This window comes from Bombina bombina, chromosome 1 (genome assembly GCF_027579735.1).
Source record: "Bombina bombina isolate aBomBom1 chromosome 1, aBomBom1.pri, whole genome shotgun sequence".
Classification (NCBI taxonomy): domain Eukaryota; kingdom Metazoa; phylum Chordata; class Amphibia; order Anura; family Bombinatoridae; genus Bombina; species Bombina bombina.
In genome coordinates this window covers 1,455,919,454-1,455,942,738 of record NC_069499.1, presented here as the reverse complement: position 1 = coordinate 1,455,942,738, position 23,285 = coordinate 1,455,919,454, and the positions used below count along the sequence as shown (strand labels likewise).

Sequence of the window (23,285 nt, the reverse complement as noted above, 5' to 3'; positions counted from 1 at the left end):
ATTGTTTTTGTATTTGCCCAGAAATCAACTTTACCCAGCAGTGATTCAAACAGTTACAAGAAATGGAAAGAAACTTTGCCATGAGGGGTTACCAGAGAAGATTGTTACAAAATTGCAGAGAGAAAACAGCGTACTTAAGTCAAGAAGAGTCACTGGTACCTAATGACGGTAAAGACCAGGATAACAGAATGACCTTCATCACAACTTTTACCCTGAGTTATTGACACCATGAGAGAAAATTGGTCAATATTGAAATCTGACAGAGATCTACCTCTGGGCAATACTGATCCACTAAGAATGGGCTATCACAGGGCACATTCACTTTGTAACCAATTAATCAAGACCGCCCCAAGGCACTGTTATCTGAAGGAAACCTGACTACAGCCCAAACCAGGTTGTTTTCGGTGCCTGGGGTGCAGCACCTGAGGAGGCCTGACAACCGGCAACAGCTTCAGCCACCCTTACACTACAAGAAGATTCCCCATCAAACATGACCAAGTATATTGTATATTTACTGCACTGTGTATGTGGTCTCTTTTATGTTGGCAAGACCGTAGACAATCTTAGAACAAGAATGGAAAATCATCACTCTTCCATTAGGGCAGCAATCGACAAGAGGACATCTGAACAACTGGTGGCGAGGCATTTCACACAAGCGAAACATAATTTCAAGGACTTGAAGTACATAATAATAGATCATGCACCTCCCCTATCACGAGGAGGGGATAGGGCTAAGCTGCTGTTGCAGTGAGAATCCAGATGGATTCATACCCTAGGGACCATGACACCCCAAGGACTAAATGTGCATCTAGACTGGCACTGTTTTCTATGATAAAAAGTCCAAAGATACAGCAACACTCACGTTGTCTATTTTTTACCTTGATGTTCCAATAAAGATGGAAGTTTGTTAATTGGTGAGTGCTGCTGTATCTTTGGACTTTATTGAATTATTTTGTGGGAGTTCTGTGGAACCCTCTGCAGATTGCACCACCACCATCAACTACCAATGTGCTGTACCTTTTTGAACAGTACTGTTTTCTATGAGTATGGGCAACACACTCAGATCTCATAATGATTGGGAGAACCCATAGATCTGTATTAATGGGTATAAAATAGGCTTATATATGTCCATTAATCCACTGTTATTATTCCCCTCATAATAGTCTCCTGTTTATCGCATACTGTTTGACTATATGTACTCATTTTAATGTGAGCCAGGAAAGTAATACAGATATGTTTTCTATAGGTTTTTTATAGTTGTTTTTAGTATGAGGTTGCCCTAGGGATATGAGTTCTCTTTATAGCTGGAGCTCTCACCAGGTAACTATAGATATATTTTGTACTGGTTGTAATAGGGTTATTATGTCTGGATAAGTAAAATGTGAAACCCTCTACCGCTAGATTAGTACCTTCCTTAGTAATCTATATACTGATACAATGACCCTCATGTAAATATGTACTGTTCATTCTGCCATATTTTAAACATGCTGCTTTGTTTTTCTGTCACAGGTTTTGCTGGCTAGCGTCCTGTTGCCACGAGAATGGTGAGCAAGTAACGTAAGTCACGTGATCACGGCCACTTCTGGTTATGCTGTCAGCAACTTCGCAATGGGGTTCCAAAGGGTGTTTTAAAAAGGGTGAGTAAGTTGTTTCACATTGTATGTCTGTTTGAAAATGGGGGTGACCCTGAAATGTCACAAATAAAGGAGTTATTCTTTCTCTCAAGACCCAGCGAGTGCCTTCTATTTCTGGAAAGTGTATATATATATATATATATATATATATGTGTGTGTGTGTGTGTGTGTGTGTGTTTGCGTGTGCGTATTTAAGAATAAATAGAACATATTCTGCTATGTGAAATACATTGGAATGTGAAATATTAATATTTATTGTCGGGTTACCGCACCTCAAAAAAAATGACGTCTTTAAGGGAATATGTTAACGTGGTTGCAATCTTTGAAGTTTGGCTTATTGCATGTGTTGGGTTAGGGCAAAAAAACTTTTTACCTTCAGCTTGTAAAACATGTGCTACCCGACAAACACAAAAATCTTACTTCTAGCAAAGTTAAAGTACAAGCGAGAGTGATAAATAGTGCTCCACTTGTAATCTAGCTCATTATAGGTTGTCAGTTTAATATCTCACGGTTATTTAGTCTCTGAGAGTCCAAAGTGTAAATACTGTCCACATCTAGGGCCTGATGATCAAAAACCCTTCGCTATGGAGAGAAATCACACAAAATCTTTGGGATTTTTTTTAGACCTTATATTGTAATGAATGTGTCTCTCTTTCACAAACAGGATATTGCATAATGAGATAAACAGTCTCAAACTAAAATCTTTTTTTCAATAAATATTTGAGGGATCTTGCAGTACTGATGAGACTTCATAAATCATCTCCATATACAAAGAAGGAAGTGCTAAACCTGGGAAAAAGCAATAGCATTATAGCTTGTTCTATGGCTAGTTACCACCCTAAGAGCAGACTCTTTTTCTCAACATGTACCTCTCACAGAGAAGAACTTTCCTGTAGTATTTCAGTCTGTTTCTGACTAAACAGTGCAGTCCAGTCCCGGAATACTAGGCAATCCATCTCTGAATGAGAGAAACGGCAAAACCCCAGACGTATGTTTCACCCTAGTGTGGGCCTCGTTGTTGAGGTGCAGCCATATCCTATAGGCACACTGAGCAACAGGTCAACGTCTGGCTTCCCACATCACCCTTAGGGAGACATCACAGGGTCATAATTTGCATAAAGAAAAACAGAGAAGTGCTCAACCTGGGAACAAAAAATAGCATAATAGCTTGTTCTATGGCTAGTTACCACTCTAGAAGCAGCCTATTTTTGCTCAACATGTACCTTTCACAGAGAAGAACTTTCCTGTAGTATATCAGTCTGGTCCTGACTAAACAGTGCAGTCCAGTCTTGAAATACCAGGCAATCCCTCTATGAATGAGAGAAACAGCAAAACTCCAGACGTATGCTTCGTCCTAGTGTGGGCCTCATCAGTGAGGTGCAGCCATATACCTCTAGGCACAATGAGCAACGGGTCCATGTCTGGTTTCCTGCTTCACCCCTAGGGAGATCACCTGGCCTGAGCGGAGAGCTTTAGATCATCAGTCCCCTAGTCTTATAGTCATCCCTCAGTCTGAGGAAGGACCACAAGAGAAATCAGGGCAAACAAAACAAAAGGAAAATAGTAAACCCAAAAGATAAGTAAGGGCCATATCAAAAAGAAGCTCTGGTAGCAAGCATATACTATGGGCCCCACTGTGGTGTCTTGGCCTCAGCCCACACCAATTTGCCCAAATAGATTCTCCTCTTTAGGAAGTCGAATCTGGAAGTTTAGTCCCCTACCAGGGAGCTGTTCAAAGGTCCAGTGAGCATGTCCCACTGTAATATATTTCCAAAAAAAGTGTCCAAGCTGTTGTTAAATTTGTTCTGAGTTGCTGGAGTAATAGACGTGAAATTGCATCCACTGGTGGGCATTCTCCAGCATCACCTCTCTCGGACCGTAAGTCAGTGTCTTTCTCTTTCTTGTTTCATCAATAGGTATGCTGGTGGTATCACTCACAGAGACTGTGTCTTCAGTTAGCAATATAAAGGATATGTAAAATATGCCTGTCTGCTATAACTGTCCCTTTTAGACTGCCTTCCCTGCTTCTGTCAATCATGCTGTTTGGGGAGATGTCTGTATTCATTCTACTGCTGGAACTTACCTGCCTAGTTAATTATTCATGCACCTGATTTTCTCAGCCTCCTTTAAGTCATGTCATTGCATTAGCTTTGAAGTTTGTTCCAGATGTACAGATCGATGTGTTTGTTCCAGCATGGACTTTCCTAGAGATATTAAAATTACAGCCTTTCCTGTCAGCTAAAGTCTGAATTCTACTAAATCGCAAGTATCCATATATTTCATGCATTGTTTCCTGGACACTGCTATTATTCTAATTCTGGACTCAATTTAAATTACAAGTTTGTAATTTGCTCTGATTGCTGCAACTGAATCCTACTCTGAACCTTACAACTAATCACTGCTATAAATTGTCATTGCTCAAATATCCTCCTGCAAATAAATATATTCCGAACTCTGCATTTATGTGTTCAGTTTAACAAACGGCTTCACTGTGATTCTCCAATATTTGCCACACGAGTATTTAATGCTTAACTTGCAACTTGCCTTTCACCTGTGCTGCTCTGCTTATTACTCTGTCATACAGCTCTAACTAATATTATGCACTGTGAACCCTGCAGCAACTCCTTGCATCTATAAAGCACAATCTCCTATCTATTTCCTTTGAAGCCTAAATATCTTGCATTGTTATGTTTTACACTTTATGAATGCTGCAGCAACTCCTAATAACTATGAGTCACAGTATCTATTGTATTTCCTTTGAAGCCAGAATATATTGCATACATATGTTTTACTCTTTGTGAACCCTGCAATAACTCCTTGCAACTAGGAATCACAGAGTATCAACTATCCATGTCCAGGATTCTTCTCCGGGTCAGGGGTCGGTGTCTCCAATTCCCTACCACTGCCCGAGGCACTGTTTCCTGAGCGGTTATACACTGGATCATGATGGGATAACTTGGTTGGCCCCTTCTTTGTGTCTAGCAGGGTCTCATCAAATTTGTCACTTGCTGCCTATCATCAGCCTCCTAGCTTGCTTCAGGGACCAGTGTCACTGCAGCCATAGAATAAATAAATAACACCTTAGAGATTTTCTTCTGAAGCTTGTTGAAATTCTCTGTTAGCAGGCTTTGTATAGCTCTCATGATAAACAGTTCACTGGTTGCAGAATCTGCAGGCTCTCTTCGATCCATTTTTAAGTACAGATAATTGTAATTTGTGGATAAGCTATGTTTATGTCTTCCTCTGCTGATACCAGTCTATGGTTGAATGTATTACCCAGAAACCTTGGTTGGTGTACTGGAATATTAAAAATGAGGCCACTGCCAGAAGCTTCCAGTGTTCTTGTCTAATGCTCTAGTAAATAAAACATCCACAATTTTGGTATCTATGGATGCAGTTACTGCTTCTCTGGCCATTTCTTGTGATAATCGGTCAATCAACAAGGCCATACTGAGATCTACTAGTAATTCGTCCTGCCATGGGTGTTTTCAGGACACACACCCTCCTTCAATTATTTTATTAAACAGAACTCCACCTACCAGTTGTGGATACAACAACCCTTCCAGTATATGCTAAACAGTTAATACCTTGCTTCTGGAAGAATATTCAAGTTCCATACTATGCCCAGTGGAAACTTGAGATAAAATATATCACGTCTCTAGAGAAAATCTACTATAGTTTCCAGGGCAAGCTTGAACACCTTTTCAATGTATCTTTCATTTGGGAACAGAGAGTGACATATTTGTAGCTGTAACATATTATAGATGATGGTTTGTTTAATTATAAGTGTTATAAGGATCATGAAAAACTATTGGTAAATGTCTCTATAATGGAACATAATTAAACCATTATCACTTAAATGTTTGATATGGGGGTCTGTCAACATTCCACTTTAATTTCTTATACTTGTAGCACATTAAAGGAGACATACTGTACCTTCAGTGTCCCTTTTCTTTCTTCTTACATTTATTTTATTTAGTTTATATGATTACATTTGTGCTGTTGTAATTATTACTTTTGTTGAAAACCCTAATAATATTTCACAAAAGAAGAAAAAAAAAACCAGTACAAAATCTCAGCTTGAAAGGATTAAAACATAAATCAAAGATACAAGTAGAGATATATGGACAACGAATTGTGTAGCAGAGGGATGAGAAAGAGTTAAACAATTGGGAATCATAAGACAGACAGAAAGGGGGCATGATACATTTACAGACAGACAAAGCTGCTGAAGTTTGTGAAAAAAGAGCAAGGAAGAAGAAATTGTAATTTGAATGAAATGGTGCAAAACAAGGGAATAAGGAAATACAGGCGGAACAGGGAGATGATAAGTGGAGAGGCAGATGGCACCTCCACAAAACAGATAGCAAAGGAAGAAGGTAGGGTGAAAGACAGAAAGCATAGACTATAAAAGATGCAAACGTAAAGAGACATTAAATGTTGAGAGACAGACAGCATAGGCCAGAAATGGCAAAGAAAAATAGCATAAAGGCATGAATAGAAGAAAACTGATGTGAAGGAGACAGTATTGGATCAAATTGTGTCCAGAAAGGAGGAGAGAGGCAACAAATGGACAGGGTTGGATAATGACAGAAAGCAAAAGAAGACTAAAGGAAATTATGTATAATAGATATATGGAATCCAATCCATTATATTATTTTTTAATAGATATTGTTGGGTTATCATTTATAACCCTCACAAATGACTCACCTGTTGTGGAAGAGTCTGGTTGGCTAATGGCAGCTAAAAAAATATTAAGACATTAAAATTCATCAAAGAACATAAGAAATGGAGTCTATCATAGAGGATTTGTTTAGCAATAATTCCATGGGACAGACCTGGTCACATTCTAAAGCAAAATTATGTGAAAGAAAAGAAAAAGAGAACAACTGAATGAGGAGACAAACAGAATATACAGTAAATGGTTTGGAGGTGAGAGTGAGCAAAGAGACAGGAAGAGAGAGACAACATAGGGAAAGAAAGAAACTGACAAATAGCAAAAGTAAGACTATAATAAAAATTGTGAAAACATTTATCTCCTCTGCAGAACAGGACTTTTGATTAATGTTCAGACATCTAGAAATTTTAGGTTTAAATATTTTAGAAGGGCGTGGAAGTGGGAGAGCAATAGATATAATGATAGTTTATGTTAAGGAGTTTTGATATGAAGCAAGAAATGTTCATGTACGATACAGAACCACAAATGCTGAAGATAGGAGAACATTTTGGAAAACACTTAGAGTAAGAAAAGATTAATTCAAGGAGAAAAAGTAGGGTAGCCAGACTAAACATTAAGGTATAAAATATTTTAAGGAAATACGATAGTGAAATAAACATATCAATAATACACCTTTAGGAGGGGGATTGTGGGTACATGACATATGTATATACACTATTTAATGTATATGTATTGTATAGTATAGTGTTAGAATATGTATGTAAACTTTTTTTAAGAACGCGATTGTCCATTCACAATTATCACATTTTGTAATATTGAGAACTCTAATGCACAATTGTGTTTTACATATAATATTGAGAACGCAATTGCGCATTTGCAATATTCATATTTCATAATAATGCAAATTCAATGGCACAATCATGTTTTACTTATAATATTTGGATCCCACTGTAGCAAATGTGTTATATATTAATATCTATCTATCTATCTATCTATCTATCTATCTATCTATCTATCTATCTATCTATCTATCTATATACAGTATATATATGTAAACATTAATATAGAACATGTTTGCTACAGTGTAAACACAAGCCATCGCATTTACAATATTATGAAATATGAATATTGCAAACACACAATTGTGTTCTCAATATTATTTGGAAAACGCGATGACGCATTTGCGTTCTAGATATTATGAAATAGGATCATTGTAAAAACGCAATCGCGTTCTTAAAATAAGTTAAAAAACACGGCTAAACAAGAGGTTTACATTCACGATTAAAGTTTACATACATATTCTAACACTATAGTATACAAAACATATACATTAAACAGGGTATATATACATATATCATATACCACTTGCCAGCTCCTATAGTTTTACTAGGAAGGTTTGTTTTTTCTTTATTACCAAAGTAGATCGCAGACATGACAAATATATAGGCGTTTTCATGGAAGTTTACTGGGCGTTCCATTGGAGTAATCTGTATTTTAATGGAGAAATATTGCTGTGGGTTTTTAATATTCAAAGCACTGTCCTCCATCTTAGCTATCCCTTTTCAGCCATTTCAGTATTGCCTGCTTTTCAGTGGCAAAATTGTCCAATGTGACAAATCTAGTGAATGAACAGTGATACTGAATATATATATGCATAATATGAAGTGTTACTTCACAGAAAAAAATTTTTATTTTCGCAAATGCAGTCTATTTTGTGTAAACACGATTTAAAGACAGCACTCTCCCCTAATCTTTAAATGGTAAAAAAAATAAATAATTAAAAAGACATACAGAGACAAGAGGAGCGAGACAACAAAGGGACAGGAATGGATACAGACAGAAAGCAAAAGACTAAAGGAGAATTTATAATAGATATATGGGGGCCTATTTATTAATGTGCGAGCAGACATGATACGATGTAGTGTATCATGTCCACCGCACATCGATAAATGCCGACAGTATAGGCTGTCAGCATTTAGCATTACACAAGCAGTTCTTGTGAACTGCTTGTGCAATGTCGCCCCCTGCAGATTCGCGGGCAATTGGCAATTGGGGGTGTCAATCAGCCTGATCGTATAGAATCAGTGGATTGATGTCCGCTGCATCAGAGCAGGCAGACCAGTTATGTAGCAGCGGTCTTTAGTCTGCTGCGTCATAACTGCTGTTTCCGGCGAGCCCGAAGGCTCACGCGGAAACAGGAGCATCAAGCTCCATTCAGAGCTTGATAATTTGGCCCCATAGAATCTAATCCATATTTTTTTAGAGGAATTGTTGGGTTATTATTTAAAGCCCTCATAACTGACTCACCTGCTCCAGTTGTGGAAGAGTCTGGTTGGCTAACTTTACCTAAAAAATATTGACGTAAAAATACATTAAAGAAAAGCAGAAATGGAGTATATCATAGCAGATTTGTTTAACAATAATTCCATGGGACAGACTGATCACATTCCAAAGCAAAGGGAAATGATGTGAAAGAAAAAGAGAACAACTGAATCAGGAGACAAACAAAATATAAATGATCTGGAGAAGAAAGTGATTAAAGAGACAGGAAGAGAGAGACAACATAGGGACAGAAAGAAACTGATAAATAGCAAAATTAAGACTAGAAGACAGTAGTAGAGAAAGATAAATAGCATCAAATCTCTATTAACATTTCTTCATAAAAATTGTGAAATGTTTATCTCCTCTGCAAAACAGGACTTTTTTATTAATTTGTAGACATCTAGAAATTTTAGGATTCAAACTTTTAGACTGGTTTGGAAGTGGGAGAGCAATAGATATAATCAGGAGCATAACTTCTGGGGATCCAGAGGTCGTGACTGTGACTGTGACCAGGCCCTGGAGGTCCCCAGAGAGATTTATATATTATCAACACAATAGCCAATTTATGTGCGATTCTTAAGAGATTTCACAGTAAATAAGAAAATGAATTTATAAGTATGGACTGCAAAACCCCTCTTCCTAATAATAAGGTTGCTTAGCACTAATATATTTAATATATGAAGTACAGTGGTCTATTTAATACTAGCGTTACAACTATAAAGTACCTCTTTAAATACCAGCTTCAATTAAACAACAGCAATAAAGAATATCTTTGCTTTAAAACACTAAAAATATAACAACATCAAATCGCTTAATACATTACCAATATTTGAGAGTTCAGTCGTCAATCAAAATTCTTTTCACTATCATATAAGAGACTATGCACAAATCTGAAAGTGAATATTCGTCCCAATTTTATTTGCTCTTTCGGTATAAAGAGTTTCCCATCAGAAATTTGTCTCACAAAGACTGTATATTTCCCAGGCAGCAATTCAGCCAGCAAGACAAAGTGAGCACATCAGCCAGCATTGACCCTGATTACTTCCTGTGCAAGTTTTTTTTTATCTGTGATAAAAACCCACCTCTTTTTCTAATCATCCAGTGAAATTTTGGTTAAGCCCTTTGAACCTGAGCTTACATTGGTTACTGGTAGTGCCATTTTGTAATCCAACCCCCATGGTTGAATATCTCTGGCTGTATTACCTCATATCGGACAGCAGGGGCAGCAGGCATAGGAATGCAGTTTCATTAGAAAAATACTTTTAAAGTACAGAACAATATAGATTTTCATAAATGTATATTCAGTATACTTATTATCTCCTAGCTTTAATAAACTATTTGGTCAATATATACAGTATATGTCCTATCTAATATAATTCAGCATGTATTTATTGAGACTAAACATGGGTATATTTCTAGTACCATATTAGTAAGTAATTATACTCTTAATTATTTGATCTTCATAGAAAATAAAAGTGCATTGGAGCCCTTTGCATATTTATGCAATATTCATATTTAATAATAATTTTAAGTATGTATTTCACCTTCCAAAGGGGTTAAATACACAGTAGAAGTGTCGCATGTACAATTAGCGCTGCTGATTGGATCAGAGCAGGGTCTTTAAGTTCCATACATCATTGGAATTTTTTTTTTTACAGCAAAAGCAATCTAAATAATGAATTAGTATTAGAATATGGTTTTATTGTTGTACCATTATCACACTCAACTGTTTACATAGTGAAATATAGTCTTTTAAAGTGTGATAGATACCCTTTTGTATATGAATAATATGAAAACTGTCAGCCAGATTACGAGTTTGACGTTATGAGTGAAAAAGCATCGTTATGGCCCATAACAATGCTTTTTCCCTACCGCTGCTATTACTGTCGTGTCAGAATAGCTGTACCGCACTCTTTTTTGGCCGTCACGCAACGTCAGTACCACACTTTAAGAATAGTCCTTTTTCAATGGGACTTCCATAGCGCCGGTATTACAAGTTTTGCTGTAAGGCCAAAAAGTGAGCGGTACAGCCTAAAATGGCAAGATCCGTACAGCCATCTAAAGTCAGTAGTTATGAGTTTTACGCTACAAAGCTGTAACATAAAACTCATAACTAAACTGCTACAAAGTGCACTAACACCCATAAACTACCTATTAACCCCTAAACCGAGGCCCTCCCGCATCGCAAACACTATAATAAAATTATTAACCCCTAAGCTGCTGCTCAGGACATCGCCGCCATTTAAAAAAATGTATTAACCCCTATTCCTCCGCTCCCCGACATCATCGCCACTATAATAAAATTATTAACCCCTAAAATTTAAATATAATTAACCCCTAATCTGCTGTCCGCCCACACCCCCGCTATAATAAACCTATTAACCACTAAACCTAACCTTAATGTAACCCTAACCCTAAAACCCCCTAAATTAAATATAATTAAAATAAATCTAAATAAAACTTACTATTATTACTAAAATAATTCCTATTTAAAACTAAATACTTACCTGTAAAATAAACCCTAAGATAGCTACAAAATAACTAATAGTTACATTGTAGCTATCTTAGGTTTTATTTTTATTTCACAGCTAAGTTTGTATTTATTTTAACTAGGTAGACTAGTTAGTAAATAGTTATTAACTATTTACTAGCTATCTAGTTAAAATAAATACAAACTTAACTGTAAAATAAAACCTAACCTGAGTAATAAATAAATAAAACCTAACCTAACCCACACAACCAAACCCCCCAAATAAAAACCTATTTAAATAAACCTAAGCTTCCTATTTGGATGGGCATTGCCCTTAAAAGGGCATTTAGCTCTTTTACATTGAACAAAAGAGGAAGCGGAGCACTGAGTAAAATGAAAAGTTCTCTTTATTAAAGCAATGTTTAAAAAAACGAAAAATGAAAACTACAAGGAGTCAAAGGGTGCTATTCCTTGCAATGGGTTCAGCTCAAACAGCTGCTGACATGTTTCGGCATTCCGCCGTTATCAAAGCTGCTGAACTGTGTAGGGAATAGCCCTCTTTTAAAACACAATAGCTGAACCCTATTGGGCAATTGTACAAAGGGGGAAGGATTTCTTATTAACCCCTTATAACCTGTACAAGAAGAGTATATAATAATACTAAACAGATTACAGAAAGCTGGTTATACTGAACCATGAACATGTTATTGTACACAAAATAACTAAAGTAACATTCATAGACTATAAAGAATCTAAATTAAAGTCATACAATCTGCATTTTGCATATTAAAATTAAAGTCATACATTCTGTATTTGCATATATATTTGCAATAAACTTTATAATCACTTGTAGGATTGTACAAGTATACATCATATGAACAATCCAATGTATAGAATGTTATACTAGTTAGCCTATACACACTGAATAGTTAGCTCCTAGGAGTGGGTATCCGGAAAGTCTGTCCTAGACCTGTTAACTCCCTTCATATGTAGCTAACCTGCTAACTTAAATGCACTCAATATGTAAAATGTGGTTATTGTGTATCAAAAGTGAACCCAAGGAAACGGGGTTGTAGATATGTGAGTGTCAAAAGGAATGGACAACATACTAATGAAATAAAGGGATATTAACCCTATAGTTATACAAGGACAAGAGACCCCTATTTTGTTTATTGTAAGGCTGAATATGAATATATTTGTAATACATATGTGTACCATTTAAAGATACATAATTCACAATCTCTCAATTTGGGGGTTGAGTGGAGTTATGTTAAGCATCTTGTTCACTCCCAATGGTTGATCAGATCATACATGGAATTTAGCCCTGTTGGGTGTCTAGTCTTCAGTGTAAAGATCCAAAAGATCTCTCGTTTGGATAATAATTTATCCCTGTCACCTCCTTTGGGTGGTTTTAGAACTTTCTCTATGCATGTCCAACGAAAGGTTTCAGAGCTTTTATTATGTATGGATGTAAAGTGTTGGACCAGGGGGGTACTTGCTTTTCCCACCCTTATGCTTGAGAGATGTTCCCTAATTCTTGATCTGACCTCCCTGGTTGTGAGTCCAACATATTGTTTGGCACACTCTGTGCATGATGCTAGATAGATCGTGTAGGTCGACCTACAGTTGAGACACATATTAATAGGAAAGGAGTGACCAGTTACAGAAGATCTGAACTGATCACCTATTTCCACTTTTTCACAGGCTACACAATCTCTCTTGTGACATTTGAACATTCCCTTCTGGGTGAGCCAAGTTGACTCGTGTCTTGTGGTGTCTTTACCAATTCTGGTTGGAGAAACCACGTTACCTATTGTTTTACTTCTCCGATAAGTGAAATGGCAAGACTTAGGGGTTAGGTCTGCCAGCCCTTCATCAGCTCTAAGCATAACCAGATGTTTCTTAATTATCTCACAGATCTGGGGATATTGCTCCGAATGGTCAGTTACAAAGTAGAGGTCATTCTGCATGTTATGCCCTCTATTCTGCTTCGTTTTGGGATGTAATAGATCCCTTCTGTCAATCTTCCTGACCTCATCTAATGTTGATGTTATGCAATTGTTAGCATAACCCCTTGCTTTGAGCCTATCCGATAGTTTTTTTGCTTCATCCTCAAAATTGTCCAATTCCGAGCAATTCCGTTTTAAACGGATGAACTGACCCTTGATGATACCTTTAAATACACTTTTGGGGTGACAGCTTGTTGCATGTAGCAATGTGTTGCCAGAGATTGGCTTTCTAAAGGCTGTGCTACGAATTTTTTCACCAATTACCCCAAAAGGGTTACATCAAGGTAGTTGATGCTCGTATTGTTGGACTCAGATGTAAAGCTCAGTCCCAGGTCGTTTTCATTGAAGAGATCCAGAAAAGTGGATAACTCATCTGTGCTCCCCTTCCAAATGAATAGGAGGTCATCAATGAACCTCCTATAAAAAACCACTTTTGAGCAGAGGGGGTTCCCACCTCCATAGATGTGGTCCTGCTCCCACCAACCCATATAAAGGTTGGCATAGGAAGGGGCAAACTTTGCCCCATCGCAGTCCCACAAATCTGGAGGTAGAACACCCCCTCAAACTCAAAGTAATTGTGGGATAAGAGAAACTCGGCTACGCGGAGCACATATTCACAAAAGTCAGGCTCCTGACCATGGTATTTGTGTAGAAACCAAGACAGAGCTTCCAAACCCTTAGTATGTGGGATTGACGAATAAAGTGACTTAACGTCAACTGTTAGCCAGACAAAATCTTCCTCCCATTTGATATTCTCAAGTAGTTTCAGAATATGCATAGTGTCTCTTGTATAGCTCCATAAATTAGGAACCATTGGCTGCAGGACCTGGTCTAGCCACTCCGATGTATGCTCCAAGAGAGAGCCTATGCCACTGACAATGGGCCTTCCTACCACATTGTCAAGTGACTTGTGGACCTTCGGTAAAAGGTTAAAGGTTGGGACGGTGGGTGTATTTACCGATAGATAAATACTGGTTTCTTCATTTAAGATACCTGCCTCTATGCCATCATCAATCAAATTATCAAGTTTTTTCTTGAAGGTGGCAGTGGGATCCATGCTTAATACCCGATAAAACCTATTTAAATAAACCTAAGCTTCCCATTTGGATGGGCATTGCCCTTAAAAGGGCATTTAGCTCTTTTACATTGCCCAAACCCTAATCTAAAAATAAAAGCCACCCAATAAACCCTTAAAAAAAACATAACAATAACCCCCGACGATCCATTTACAGTTTTTGAAGACCGGACATCCATCCTCATCCAAGCGGGCAGAAGTCCTCATCGAAGATGGCAGAAGTCTTCATCCAAGCGGGCAGAAGTCTTCATCCAGACGGCATCTTCTATCTTTATCCATCCGGCGCGGAGGGGGTCCATCTTCAAGACATCTGGCACGGAGCATCCTCTTCTTACAATGTTCGCTGAAGAATAAAGTTTCCCTTTAAATGACGTCATCCAAGATAGTGTCCCTTACATTCCGAATGGCTGATAGAATTATATCAGCCAATAGGAATTAAGGGGGAAAAGAAAAAATTGAGCTTTCATCCTATTGGCTGATCCAATCAGCCAATAGGATTGAGCTCGCATTTTATTGGCTGTTTGGAATTTGGTTGGGGGGTTTGGTTGTGTGGGTGGTGGGTTTTAGTGTTGGGGGGATGTTTGTATTTATTTTACAGGTAAAAGAGCTGATTTCTTTGGAGCAATGCCCCGCAAAAGGCCCTTTTAAGGGCTATTGGCAGTTTAGTGTAGGCTAGGTTTTTTTTTTTATTTTGGGGTGGCTTTTTTATTTTGATAGGGCTATTAGATTAGGAGTAATTCATTTTTATTTTTGATAATTTCTTTTTTTATTTTGTGTAATTTAGTGGGGGGGGGTTTTGTAATTTAGATAATTGTATTTTGTTAATTTAATTTATTTAATTTTATTGTAATGTTAGGTGTTAGTGTAACTCAGGTTAGGTTTTATTTTACAGGTACATTTGTATTTATTTTAACTAGGTAGCTAGTAAATAGTTAATAACTATTTACTAACTAGTCTACCTAGTTAAAATAAATACAAACTTAGCTGTGAAATAAAAATAACACCTAAGATGGCTACAATGTAACTATTAGTGTTTATTAGGGTTTATTTTACAGGTAAGTAAGTATTTATTTTTAAATAGGAATTATTTAGGTATTAATAGTAAGTTTTATTTAGAATTATTTTAATTATTTTAAAGTTAGGGGGTGTTAGAGTTAGGGTTACGTTAGGGTTAGACTTAGGGTTACGCTAGAGGTCAATATATTTATTTAGTGTTAGTGATGTGGGAGGCCAGAGGTTTAGGGGTTAATAACTTTAGTATAGTGGTGGCGGCAACATTGGGGGAGGCAGATTAGAGGTTAATAAGTATAAGTAGGTGGCGGTGACATTGGGGGCGGCAGATTAGGGGTTAATAAGTGTAATGTAGGTGTCGGCGACATTGGGGGTGGCAGATTAGGGGTTAATAAGTGTAATGTAGGTGGCGGCAATGTTAGGGGCAGCAGATTAGGGGTGTTTAGACTCGGGGTTTATGTTAGGGTGTTAGGTTTAAACATACATTTTTTTTCCCCATAGACATCAATGGGGCTGCGTTACAGAGCTTTTGTTTCTGCGATCGCAGGTGTTAGGCTTTTTATTCCCCGGCTCTCACCATTGATGTCTATGGGGAAATCGTGCACGAGCACGTCAAAACACTGCTTGTATTTGGGTGCAGTATGGAGCTCAACGCAACCATATCGCCCGCACAAGCTGTCTTTTTGCAAACCTGTAATAACAGCGCTATGAAAAGGTGAGCAGTGAAAATAATTTTCAAGTAATTAGCGAGCCAGCCATAACGCAAAACTCGTAATCTGGCTGATTATTATTGACGCAGTTAAAGAGGATTATCTATGCTACTATGAGACAACAAGAAAGGAATATTAACAAAACTCACTAGGGACCCACTGACACGCAAGTTCAGTGACATGTCTATCTGTTATTATACACCTGTTATCTTTGTATTTTTTGTTTAGTATAAATTATTACCCAGTCGCATTATGCAATGTAACCAGTAAGACATTATTACAGGAATGTTCTCTATATATGTACATTGTTTTGTATTATTATTATTATCAGGTATTTGTAAAGCGCCAACAGATTCTGCAGCGCTAATATCTCTGTATATGTACTAAAACTAGCTAATAAAAAAATACAAAATATGGTTTTATTTTAATTTATAAGGAATTAAATGATAATGATGTCACTTCAAATAAATATATAAGTTCAGAAGACCCCATGATAAAGGGAGAGGGTAGAAAAGCTGCCAGTATAAAAGCTGTGATTAAATCATCACTATTGTATAAAACAAGGCAAAATAAGCACTTTGGGCATTTTAAAGCATGTTATATGGTAAAACATAAAAAACATACTCTGATAGAAGACCACATGCTACAATGAGTCAGGGTCGGCTCCAGAACGAATGAAATGGGGGGGGGGCATTTTTTTTTTGTCACGAGGGTGCACGCATTTACAAAGCATGTATGAGAGTCAAAATAAGAGCAGACCTACATATTCTGCAGGAAAGTGTAACTTCTGGCTGGCTTATCCCCCACTATTAACATTTGGAGAATATGTGCTAAATCACTAGGTAAAACAATGAAGTCTAAATCCTATGCAGTGCACTAAAACAGAGGCATTAAACTTGAGACCCCCAGTGCAATAGCTCCTTAAAAACAATTCACCCCTTAATCACCATGATCCAAAACCCTTAAACTCATTCTCAAATCTCAATCATGTCCCCTAAACAGCCATGCACCCCAAAACCCCCAATGCAATTAATCCCTTTTTTTTGCAATAGCAGTGAGGATGCTAGGTTTTCAGGTACTGGTAATTTTGGAGATTAGATTTAGCAATAACTAACGGATATCAGGCTACTTAATACAACCTATGTACTGTGAACCTATAAGAATATGATTGTATCACATAAATATAAGTCTATAAATGGCTACCGGCTTCTATCGACGCCTCAAAAGTGCACTGTGATCTTAGGCCCGGCCTAAGATCACAGTGCACTTTTGAGGCGTCGATAGAAGCCGGTAGCCATTTATAGACTAAAGGCTATGACACATTGCAAGCAATGCGGCACGAGACGAAGCAGCTGCTTCGCACCGCATCGCATCGCTTCTGAAGTTCAAATATTTAATCTCTGAGCACTCAGCTACACAAGCTGACGCAGCAGTGCGCTCAGAGATGAAAAGGCAAGACACACTGAGCGCGCACAGCCGCATCTACACGCTGCGCACCACTCTGCTTGCAGTGTGTCACAGCCTTAATATTTATATGATACAATCATATTCTTATCATGGTCTATTGTAAGTCCAAAAAGTCTCTAATTAACTTCCAATTCCAAATAAGAGGTTAAAGGGACATGAAACCCAAAAATGTTCTTTCATGATTCAGATAGAAAATACATTTTTAAGCAACATTTCAATATACTTATATTATTTAATTTGCTTCATTCTTAAAATGTCCTTTGTTGAAGAAATAGCAATGCACATGGGTGAGCCAATCACACGAGGCATCTATGTGCAGCCACCAATCAGCATCTACTGAGCCTATTTAGATATACTTGTCAACAAAGGAAATCAAGAAAATGAAACAAATTAGATCATAGAAGTTAATTACAAAGTTGTTTAAAATTGGATATTCTTTCTAAATCATGAAAAAAAATATTTGTGTTTAATGTTCCTTTAAGACAATGAGCTCCTTGCAGATGCTTGATGCGACCTCACAGTACGGCAGCTAACTCCACCCCCAGCATGTAACATTACATAACAAATCATTATTTTATTTATTATTTTTAAAGTGTATGATCATATGAATATTTTTTGAGGGGGCACAGCATTCCATTTGGGTGGGCATTGCCCCCAATGCGCCCCATTGGAGCCGACCCTGCAATGAGTCCATGAAAACTGTAATTAAAATATAAAAATCAATAATCCTGGAGGGGCGGGGCTAGCCTTGAGCCTGAACGGTCGCACAGAGCTATAGCTCCAGCTACATGTAATAAATATATCCCAGACAGTCCAGCCCAGTTAACCTGATCATCACAAGGTGACTAATTGCTTTTGAACTCTACCGGAGAAGTTTAAAGATGAAGAGACATTAAAGTATTTATCTGCAGAGCAAGATTATGTAGGGCAACTAACCAGGGCCCTTGAGATCGGCCATTTTCTAAGCCTAACTCCACATGGTTATATCATGCAATGAAGAAGGACAACAAAACTCTCTCCTTACCGATTGGAAACCCCTCAATTTGGGAGGTCAGAGAGCCTCTATACCTGGGTATCTGACTCATGGATTAAGCCTCAACATCACTTCGGCTGTATAACTACTACAGCGGGCAGCTAATGTCTAACGACTCGCCCACCCACTAAACGAGAGCCCCTCACTCAGATAACAACAGTCTGGTGGTCAGTCTTACATAATGGCAACCCACCCTCTGGAACCTATAAGGAACAATGCTTGCGACATCGCGGTGGAGACTTATGATGACCGTCTGTCATTTGAGACATACACGGACATTAAGGACCATCTACGGATACTGTATGAAGAGGTGAAAATTTCCTTTAATCTTACTTGCGATGCTTATGCGACTCCTAGCTATGTTCCACTGACCCAGGAGATTCACAAGACGGAGCTGCACTGCCAGACGGGCAGTCCTGAACCACTGAAGTCTGAGTCTTCCATCTCGCATAATACTGCCACCGCGATCTCCGCTGTCCTAGCTGCCGCATTATGTTCTACTCATCCGCTCCTGATTCCTACTTTCTCCAGGGGCTTGATTGAGGGTAAGCCCCTCCATATCCACCAGAGACATAACCGAATGCTGAGATCCCACAGAGGACAGAGATACCTGCTACAGCCCTGTCAGCTGACGGGAACCCCTCAAGCCTTGAGATGTGGAGTGGGATCGTGCGGACACACACCCGGAGCCAAACACTCCCTCTACCTAACGGTACTTCTCAAGGTGCCAAAGGGAAGGGACATATGTCACACGAGATCATACAGTGGTTCTTACTACCTAGGTTATGTTAACCACTTTCAGAGTTTGTCACCCTAGATATCAGGCTTCAGTTTAAAACCCAGAACACAGCCTAGCAAACGCCAGTTACTAAGAGTCCCTATGACGGCTGGTAGGCCTGAGAAATTTGGTACGAGTGACTGAGTTATGTAATGTTACATGCTGGGGGTGGAGTTAGCTGCCGTACTGTGAGGTCGCATCAAGCATCTGCAAGGAGCTCAATGTCTTAAAAGAACATTAAACCCAAATATTTTCTTTCGTGATTTAGAAAGAACATCCAATTTTAAACAACTTTGTAATTAACTTCTATGATCTAATTTGTTTCATTTTCTTGATTTCCTTTGTTGACAAGTATATCTAAATAGGCTCAGGAGCTGCTGATTGGTGGCTGCACATAGATGCCTCGTGTGATTGACTCACCCATGTGCATTGCTATTTCTTCAACAAAGGACATTTTAAGAATGAAGCAAATTAAATAATATAAGTATTTTGAAATGTTGCTTAAAAATGTATTTTCTATCTGAATCATGAAAGAACATTTTTGGGTTTCATGTCCCTTTAACCTCTTATTTGGAATTGGAAGGTAGAGACTTTTTGGACTTGTTTTTAACCCTATTTATTTTACCTTACTATCGTGAGTTACTCATTTTCTTAAACAATAGACCATGATAAGAATATGATTGTATCATATAAATATTAAGGCTGTGACACACTGCAAGCAGAGCGGTGCGCAGCGCGTAGATGCGGCTGTGCGCGCTCAGTGTGTCTTGCCTTTTCATCTCTGAGCGCACTGCTGCGTCAGGTCGTGTAGCTGAGCGCTCAGAGATTAAATATTTGAACTTCAGAAGCGATGCAACGCGGTGCGAAGCAGCTGCTTCGCCTCGTGCCACATTGCTTGCAATGTGTCCCAGCCTTTAGTCTATAAATGGCTACCGGCTTCTATCGACGCCTCAAAAGTGCACTGTGATCTTAGGCTGGGCCTAAGATCACAGTGCACTTTTGAGGCGTCGATAGAAGCCGGTAGCCATTTATAGACTTATATTTATGTGATACAATCATATTCTTATAGGTTCACAGTACATAGGTTGTATTAAGTAGCCTGATATCCGTTAGTTATTGCTAAATCTAATCTACAAAATTACCAGTACCTGAAAACCTAGCATCCTCACTGCTATTGCAAAAAAAAGGGATTAATTGCATTGGGGGTTTTGGGGTGCATGGCTGTTTAGGGGACATGATTGAGATTTGAGAATGAGTTTAAGGGTTTTTGGATCATGATTAAGGGGTGAATTGTTTTTAAGGAGCTATTGCACTGGGGGTCTCAAGTTTAATGGTTCTGTTTTAGTGCACTGCATAGGATTTAGACTTCATTCTTTTACCTAGTGATTTAGCACATATTCTCCAAATGTTAATAGTGGGGGATAAGCCAGCCAGAAGTTACACTTTCCTGCAGAATATGTAGGTCTGCTCTTATTTTGACTCTCTCACATGCTTTGTAAATGCGTTCCTCGTAGTGAAAAAAAAAATGCCCTCCCCCCATTTCATTCGTTCTGGAGCCGACCCTGATTCGGCCCCTATGTCACTACTGATGCCATTGATGATATCATAGGAGATGTCACTAGTGATGTCATCAACAATGTCATGTTTGATGTAATCAGTGATGTCATTGATGATGTCATGAAAACCACCCAAGGCAGGGCAGTTTAAGTGGGGAATTTCCTTGCTTTTTAACATTTGATTAAGAACTTAAACACTAGGCATTAACAGGCATTATCAAGTTTTTTTTTCCAATTAATATACATATTTTATATACCACATCCCCAGCTCCTATAGTTTTAATAGGAAGGTATTTTTTTTGTCTTTATTGACCAAGTAGAACATAGTCATGATGAATATAAAGGAATTTCATGGGAGATTACTGGGTGTTCCATGTAAGTCATCTGTATTTTAATGGGGAAATATCGCCATAGAGTTCTAAAAAATTTAAAGCACTGTCCTCCATCTTAGCTATCCCCTTTCAGCCATATCAATCTATCAAATCTAGAAAATGTACAGTTAAACTGAATATACATATGCATAAACATTTTTTATTTTCGTGAATGCTCAGTCACACTTTAAAAGACAGCCCCCCCAATCTTTAATTTGTTAAAATTTTGAAAGGAGGAGATAGACAGCAAAGGGACATGGATGGATACTGACAGAAAGCAAAAGCCTAAAGGAGAATATTTATAATTTATATATGGAATCCAATCCCATTTTTTTTCAAAGGAATTGTTGGGTTATTATTTAAAGCCCTCACAATTGACTCACCTGCAATAGTTGTGGAAGGGTCTGGTTGGCTAGCGCTACCTAAAAATATTAAGGCATAAAAATACATTAAAGAAAAGTAGAAATGAAGTATATCATAGCAGATTTGTTTAACAATATTTCCATGGGACAGACTGATCACATTTTAAAGCAAAGAGAACAACTGAATGAGGAGATGATCTGGAGAAGACAATGAGCAGTGAGACAAGAAGAGAGAGACCACGTAGGGACAGAAAGAAACTGACAAATAGCAAAAGTAAGACTAGAAGACAGTAGTAGAGAAAGATAAATGGCATTAAATCTATTAACATTTCTTCATAAAAATTGTGAAACATTTATCTCCTCAGCTAAACAGGACTTTTTTATTATTATATTTTAGACATCTAGAAATTTTAGGTTACAATCTTTTAGAAGGGTTTGGAAGTGGGAGAGCAATAGATATAATTATACTTTGGGGCCAATTTATCAAATGTCGGGCGGATAGGATTCGCTGTAGCATACGCTGTTGGCATTTAACAAGTATTTCTGGTGAAATGCTTGTACAATGCCACCCCCCGCACATTCGTGGCCAAACGCCGGTAGCAGGGGTGTCAATCATCCCGATCGTATCTCATTGGTATGATTGTAGTCTGCCACCTCAGAGATGGCGAACAAGTTAAAGAGCAGAGGTCTTAAGACCGCTGCTTCTTAACTCCTGTTTCCGGCGAGCCAGAAGGCTCGTGCGGAATAAGCAGCATCTGCTGCTAAATAAATCAGCCCCATAATGTTAAGGAGTTTTGATATGAAACAGAAAATATTCATATATGATACAGAACCACAAATGCTGAAGATGGGAGCGCATTTTTTTGGTTTGGAGAAGATTAATTAAAGGAGAAAAGGTAGGGTAGACAGGCTAAAAATGAATTATGTATACATTGTGTGGAGGTGATGACATAAAATAGCAATATCATTGAACAAATAAAAGTATTTAGAGGAAAGAAATGAAGAAATTAAGTAAATGGTTCAAGAGGAAAGAGTATAGGTTGCTAAATCATTATAAGATTATTAGAGTTAGAGAAAAAGAGTTTGTTACAGACAGAAAGACCATAGTGTTTGCCTTTGATTGACAAGGGATGAGAAGAGTTTGTTGCAGACAGAAAGACCATAGTGTTTGCCTTTGATTGACAAGGGATGAGAAGAGTTTGTTGCAGACAGAAAGACCATAGTGTTTGCCTTTGATTGACAAGGGATGAGAAGAGTTTGTTACAGACAGAAAGACCATAGTGTTTGCCTTTGATTGACAAGGGATGAGAAGAGTTTGTTACAGACAGAAAGACCATAGTGTTTGCCTTTGATTGACAAGGGATGAGAAGAGTTTGTTGCAGACAGAAAGACCATAGTGTTTGCCTTTGATTGACAAGGGATGAGAAGAGTTTGTTACGGACAGAAAGACCATGGTGTTTGCCTTTGATTGACAAGAGATGAGAAGAGTTTGTTGCAGACAGAAAGACCATAGTGTTTGCCTTTGATTGACAAGGGATGAGAAGAGTTTGTTACGGACAGAAAGACCATAGTGTTTGCCTTTGATTCACAAGAGATGAGAAGAGTTTGTTGCAGACAGAAAGACCATAGTGTTTGCCTTTGATTGACAAGGGATGAGAAGAGTTTGTTACAGACAGAAAGAAAGCTTCAGACAGCACAGATTGGTGTGTTTGTTTGGACTGACAAGGGGTAGGTATTAGAATATCTGTGTTTATGGTTTGTTTGTTTTTTATTAATAAAAAGATTGTGTGCTTCCCAGAATGTTATACA

General features: G+C 38.0%; 1 protein-coding gene across 8 annotated transcripts in view; it reads right to left on the bottom strand.

Moving 5' to 3' along the window:
• Positions 1 to 23,285, bottom strand: part of LOC128653023 (mucin-5AC) — a 353,148-nt gene that overhangs the window by 311,236 nt on the left and 18,627 nt on the right. For all 8 annotated transcript variants that reach the window (XM_053706088.1, XM_053706082.1, XM_053706103.1 and 5 more), the window contains exons 2-4: positions 21,498 to 21,536; positions 8,620 to 8,658; positions 6,345 to 6,377 (exon numbers count right to left, since the gene is read on the bottom strand). In XM_053706088.1, the coding sequence (XP_053562063.1) occupies positions 6,345 to 6,377; positions 8,620 to 8,658; positions 21,498 to 21,536 (111 nt within the window). The remainder of the gene's footprint in view (positions 1 to 6,344; positions 6,378 to 8,619; positions 8,659 to 21,497; positions 21,537 to 23,285) is intronic.